The 6,931-nt window shown below is 40.1% G+C and overlaps 1 protein-coding gene across 12 annotated transcripts in view; it reads right to left on the reverse strand.

The window, feature by feature from the left end:
• Window positions 1-6,208, reverse strand: part of ppargc1a (peroxisome proliferator-activated receptor gamma, coactivator 1 alpha) — a 47,429-nt gene extending 41,221 nt beyond the window's left edge. For 5 of the 12 annotated variants that reach the window (XM_067421021.1, XM_067420946.1, XM_067421191.1 and 2 more), the window contains exons 1-2: window positions 6,014-6,206; window positions 1,308-1,487 (exon numbers count right to left, since the gene is read on the reverse strand). In XM_067421021.1, the coding sequence (XP_067277122.1) occupies window positions 1,308-1,487; window positions 6,014-6,061 (228 nt within the window). In that variant the 5' untranslated portion in view covers window positions 6,062-6,206. Of the gene's footprint in view, window positions 1-1,307; window positions 1,488-5,570; window positions 5,849-6,013 lie in introns of those variants that run through there. The other 7 variants (XM_067420692.1, XM_067420612.1, XM_067420587.1 and 4 more) reach the window with 4 other exon arrangements.
• Between the last annotated feature and the right edge of the window lie 723 nt (window positions 6,209-6,931).

Consider the following 6,931-nt stretch of genomic DNA (forward strand, 5'->3'; position numbering starts at 1 on the left):
GAAAAACTGCATTACCCATGATTCTGCAAAGAAAACTTCAGCAATCAGAAAATGGCAACAAGCAAATCAAATTAAAGTAATACTTTAGCGCCCACCCACTCCCATGAAGCACAGCAAAAGAGTCCGTTTCCCTATGCTCTTAAGCTGCTTAAATATTAGTATGCATAATATGCATCATTTGCAATTTCATTCAAACCCCTGGCAAGGCCATGATTTTCTCTATAGACACAGGGGATATATATTTTTTTAAAAGACCTGTGAGCTACAAGGTAAAAGGTATATGCTTTGGTGAAGCTGTCAACTTTCTTTTTTAAACGATCATGTTTAACAGTAGAATTCAGAAAAATGCAACACCAAAATGATACTTAAGTGCCCACCCAATCCCACGACAAATCAGCCATGCTCTCACACTGCTTACACATTTGCATGCATTAGTAATATGCATAATTTGCAGCTTCTCCAGTTGCAATTTTTCTAATTTCTCCATCGTTTTAATTAATGCCATACCCATCTTTTTTGATCCAATGTTCCATTTCAGATCAGAGTTAGTGATGATCATATGGTTGGTTTGGTTAAAGGTTTATTACTCCTACACTCTCAGAAAAAAAAGGTACAGTGCTGTCACTGGGGCGGTACCCTAAGGTACAAAAGTGAAAAGGCACATCTTTGTGCCTTACTCACCACCAAATGGTACATATTAGTACCTTAAAAGGTACATATCAATACTTTAAGAGTGCACATTAGTACCTTAAAGGTACATAGTAGAACCTTAAAGGTACATATTAGTATCTTTTCGGTTTTGTACCTTAGGGTACCGCCCCAGTGACAGAAATGTACCTTTTTTTCTGACAGTGTAAACAAAAACTTTGTTAAAACACCTTTGGGAAAAATACTTCCAGAACCAAGGTCGCTGAAAAAGTGGACAAACACTTTCGCATTTACTCTATTATTACTGACCATTACTCAGGAACATCAGGAGGAATGCACATATAAACAGCCATAAATTTCAGTACTTCGGGCTCAAGATTGTAGTAAAAAGTACAAACACTGACTGAAAGTGCTGGACAAAGGTTGGGTGCTTATCATGATACCTCACCGCAGTTATCAGACAGCATTTCCAATGAGTAAAGCTCTCTTATTAACTAATAAACAGCACTAATTGATAAGCCAATCTTCTGAAGTATTCCACAGTCGCAGTTACAATCACACGCCATAAACTGAATGAAGCTAGAATCATATCTAATTTTACAAGAGACAAGCATGCATGATCAGATAAGGAAACATCGCAGTACAATGACCCTCTTTACCTCAAACAGGTTTGATGCTTCATTGCCATACTGACTGGAAATGATTTCTGATTGGTCGCTGTACCACTTGAGTCCTCCCAGAAAGGTATCTGCATCGAGGTCGCTGACATCCAGCTCAGAGAGGTCAAGCTCAGGCAGGTCAGGGCAAAGGGGCTGGTCTTCACCAACCAAGGCAGCACACTGGAAGAGAAAAGAGATTGTTGAGAACATGTTTCCCATGATGTTAAACATATTCATTCAGTGTTTATGTACAAATGAGCACTTCGTTTGCAAAAAAACACATAAATTTCATGGGTTCGAGCTAGGGGTGGGCGATATGATATTTAAAATATATCGAGATATTTTTTCAGCTCGATATGGATTTGGACATATCGTATATATCGATATATTGTTTATATTAAATTCTGATTCCGCCACTTTGCTTGTTTGCCTTCTCTGTGTTGTGCTCGCGGAGCCTCGCGCGCCTCCCGCCTCTTGCTTTTGTTCCCCCTCCCCTCGCGTGTCGTCTCATTGAACGCGGCTTCCACAACCAGGTGAGGATTAGTTATCATGTTGACAAGCGCGCACGTTGTTCAGGACTCAGTTTAGAGAACATGTTTTCCTTCTAACACAACTGCTTGCTAAAATTCATAAAGAAATATTAATGTTCATCATAGTTCAAATCGCACGTTTCACCCACAGTCAGGTGATTGACACTACTGGTGCGAGACGCGGTCGCAATCATGTCAGTTTATGATCTGTGTCTAACTGATCGCATAGTTATCGGTTAAAATGTCAAAATGATCGCATATCATTTGAAAACATTTAAAAAGTATTGCAATATCATTACTATTATTATTTTGTCAGCTTTATCACGGGATTATGATGAATAGGTCTATTCATGTTTTAACCAAGAGGGAAAAACGCGACATCCCGGGTGTCCTGAGACACGCGGTGCTCTTCTGTAAGTTGTACTGTATCATATTATCATATAGCCTACCTTCTGACATTCATATTTCGTTCTGTAACTGGAAAAGAAGTGAAATTCAGCTCATGTGTAGCCTACATGATCTGCATGATGAGTTTGAATTTTGTCAAACTCATGACAAACATCACTGTTTGAATTTTGATACAAATATAACAGGAAGTGGTGTTATGACAAAATCAGTTTATTTATATCACAGTCATGCCCCCATCTTTCGGCAAAATGCTTACTGTTTACTTTAACTGTAAAAAAGGTTACTATTTTTTATTATTATTTATGTAATCAGGGAGTTTTTTATTTTTTTTTAAATGTCGCAAAAGCACTTGACTACCTCTTTGCACTTCAATTTAAAAAAAAAAGTTTTTTGTGGTATTTGGCATATTTGTTTTTGCTGTAGTTTTTAGGGGGTTATTTTTCCTGTAAAGATATCGAGATATATATCGTATATCGAGATATAGCAAAATATATCGAGATATATTTTTTGCTCCATATCGCCCAGCCCTAGTTCGAGCTATAATTGCAGGGGCAGTTACACTGATAGTTAGCCTAGAAATCTAGACGCACCCTGGTGGCAAATGTAATTTGCAGCCAGGGTGTCTAGCAAATCTCAGTTGGCTTGCGAGCTGGAAAAACCAAACTCTGGTCAGGCCAATCACATCGTGAATAGAGTCCATGAGCAGATTTAACATAATGACGGCAGAGTTATGACGGTTCCGCGTGCTAAAACAAAGAAGCTGGCGAACAGCGGTCTTTCGAACCGGCTTTGGGCATGACTCTGGAAGACTTGGAGTTAAGCTTTTCTTTGAGAAAAGAACAAAGAACAGCGCTGAAATCATTATTTAAAAAGGAAGACGTGGTCTGAGTTTTGCCGACTAGATATGGCACAAGTAATGATTGTTCTGGTTGGTTGTAGCAATTTCCTACTGCATGCAGAGGGAATTTAAAAGACAACAGTTTATCCCGCCCCTCAGATTGAGCCCTGCCAAAGATGTGTTCCCAGACCCAAAATCTTGATGAGGGTCTGGCGTGCCAGGCTAAGGGATAGTATCAATTGTTCAATTGGAATTTGACATGTTTTAATGTTGGTTATCATTTTGTATTTAATCTCTAACTTTGCAGCAGCTTTGTGAGCTCAAATCACAAACTATAAACTGCATCAAATTGTTGATGGTAGGATTATCAGATATTAAATTATTCAGTATGGTGAGGCTTTCACAGCACCCTTCATATAAACATGTACCTGGAAAAAGCTTGCAAACCTATTTCTTTTACATTGCTTTCATATAGAAAAATAAAAAAATAAAAAACATATTTTTATAGATTTTGATTCTGTAATCCAATAATAAGGCAAACTTTGCTTTGTCGTGTTTTAACACATCATGCATAATAATGCATGGTTTTCTTTTTTTACCTTATCTCTAAATCTGCCATGATGTAAAAAGCAATGGCATTTGAGGCAGATTAGTATTCAAGATTTGACAGTGCTTTAAAATTTATATGTAGTTACTCCCATTTTTTCCTTAAGCAGAATCATTTAAGTACTAAAAATAAACTGTTTAAACATTTACATTATTTTCAAAAAAACAACAATTAGAGCATCCAAAAAAAGTGAACTACTGACTGTACACACTGACTTAATTCTATACATTTAGCAGTCTTTACAGGAAAAAACTGCGCCACAGCATGCGTCATAAAATCTCAAACCTCTGCAACTGTCTATTTGCAGTGTGATAAGAGTTCCACCAATAACTCTTCCTTTATTTGATTCATAGGGAGTGTAACTTACCTACACAACTGTGACCTGTGACTAATGAAAAAGCTATTCCTTTCACTGCAACATTGAATAACTACTCATTTGGGTTTCATTATCACGAATTAGAGGCTTAGGCATATTAAGAACAGAATTATATAAACCTAAATCTAACCAAATGTCACAATTAGACGCGTTTACTGCATTTAGGAAACCACAACAACATAACCAACCAGAAAACAAATAATTCTGTGATTGGTTGAGAGAGGGGAGGGGCGGACCGTCGTAGGGAAGAGCGCCACAGCCACGCCCTCTCATTGGTCAGAATACTGTATTGAGTATGTTGTGAGTAAAACAGAAGGCTGGGAGGCAGACCAGCGGCAGCGGAGAGACTGTGCGCACAGGTGTGTGGAGTTTTGTCGGCGGAGGGTGCAGTAGAGCGATGCTTTTATAGCGAACGGCGAAATGTTCATTTTGTACGACTGTCGAAATGATTCCACCGGCGCGCGTTAACTACTGATACTGCGTGCCAAATCACATTACTCGGCTGTTTTCTCGGTAATGCTGACATAAATGTAACATCACAATAAGCAATCTGAAATAAGTAATCTGAAAATCAGGCTATCTGATTGAGTTTACATCTATTTATGACACAAATCCCACAGATTTCGCCGGGCAAACCGGATGCATACATTTGTAGGCTAATGATAAAACGAAAAGAAAAAAGAATAATTATAACACATGCATCAGATGCTGGTTGGAAGCCTTCTCCCCGTTTTTCCTCTCAAAAATACGGACACGCTCGCGCTTAATCACGAGCACATGCACAGAGAGAGAGAGAGAGAGAGAGAGAGAGAGAGAGAGAGAGAGAGAGAGAGAGAGAGAGAGAGAGAGAGAGAGAGATCTACTTGTGTTGGAACTGATATGATTAGAATTGGAAACGAGAAGCAATTTGCTGATTGTGTTTAGATGGATTTATGCTCCGACTGAGACACTTAACTAACCCTTTAAAACGAATATAACAATAGCGCGCACGTGCATATACCCTGCAACGTAGACAGGTGCACAGTCAGCGCAGCAATGTATTTCTATGTAAAAGTTTCACCCAAGAATAGAGCATTGCTTTACGAATAAATCAATAATAGATAGATAGATAGATAGATAGATAGATAGATAGATAGATAGATAGATAGATAGATAGATAGATAGATAGATAGATAGATAGATAGATAGATAGATAGATAGATACGATAGCGACGCACTTTCATTTCGTCGAGCAAAACATCGTTAACGTTTAAACAAACCTAAAATGTCCCGAGCTGCTTGCTTTAATGATTCGTTACACTTGTCATGCACAGCTATACAATCGTTATTAATGTTTAATTGCACTGGAGAAACTTAACCTAACGAGGTCCAGCAGCTTTTATGTTTGCCGAACCCCGATTTCCCTGCATTCTCCAATAATAAATCCAGCACGCGCTCCGCATGCATGCAAGCCTTCTTCGAGACTGTATGTGTTTTCTAATAGGAAAGTTTCAATGTACAATACCTGGCGCGAGTACATATTAGTAATTCCAGTACATCGACAGTGGCACTAGGCTCTCACCGAAGCGGATACCTGTCTCATCATCACCTGCGTTACAGCGAGCGCGCGCACTCCATCCACGGGCATGTCAACAATTTCCCACGACAAGACATCCTAAACAGACTGTCACTGTTCAACTCCAACACAGCGTGAGAAAAGCTGCACGCTATCACCAGATTAATCACAGCACACACACATTTCTGCCAACATTAGACTTTCTGACAACCCGGTGTAGTCCCGTGCATTCCGCGCGTCCGTGTCTTCCGAGCATCGACTTCTCATTACGGGAACTACGACCGAAGCCAGTCTTGTTTACTGCGCTCCGTTTCCGTCTCCTCAAAGAAAAAGAAAAAGGGGGGGAAAAGGTGTTCCAGCCCTGGGAAAAGAAGTTGCACATCAGTTCTCACCTCTAGTTCTCTCCACACCGAGTCCTGATTACACCTGTCCCACGCCATCCAGCCCTGAATGACGGTACGAAAAAATAAAAAATAAATCACGGAGAAAAGAGAAAATCCACTCGTTCCCTCGCGCCCCTCACTGACAATGAACCGAGGGCACCTGTCTTACAACTGCTTTCCATCACATGACAAAGCTATTAAAAGTAGGCAGGGGAGTGACTCCCCTTCGCTGTTACTCGCCAATGACGTGCTGTAAGGAGGGCGGGGTCTGGCACGCGCATAGTAAATCTTCCCCAACTATAAAACCACTCGCCCCTCTCAACATGCCACTAACAGCAGGGTTGGGGACCAAGAGTTCTGTTTTATAAATATGACCGGGACTGAATGATTGCATTAAACGTGCTTCTTCCTCTGCTGCAGACACGAGCCCGCATTTAAATAATCTGACTATTCAGCGGCGCCACAGCACCGCTACTGAACGCACCGCTCGGAACATACAGGACCAATGTAGTTCGAATCCCGAGCGAATGACTCTTATGAGCCGGTTCTTTTTAGTGAATCAAATAGCCTACAGCGCGACCAGCACCGAGTGCATGACACCGGTTTGTTCTTGTGTTTCTTTTGGAGCGTGCAGGACGTTGAAAACAAATACAGAAATAAACTATGTCTGTTTAGACGACATTGGTCAGTGCAAGTCAAAGGGATAATTTACTAGTCAGGCGGGACTTTTTACCCATCAGTGCATCCATCAGATATGCTATTATTATTATTTATTTTTTTTTTCTCTTGTGAACCTCATTCGCCATATCATAATTATATTGGTGCGCTTAAGAAAAGCTTTTAATCCTAATTACTTTCGTTCACCGAAGTAAACACTTGCTCTAGGCCTCTTTATTAAGCAAATCTGCGGCGGTATCGTTCATCTCC

Source organism: Pseudorasbora parva, chromosome 1, assembly GCF_024679245.1.
Source record: "Pseudorasbora parva isolate DD20220531a chromosome 1, ASM2467924v1, whole genome shotgun sequence".
NCBI classification, from domain to species: Eukaryota; Metazoa; Chordata; class Actinopteri; order Cypriniformes; family Gobionidae; genus Pseudorasbora; species Pseudorasbora parva.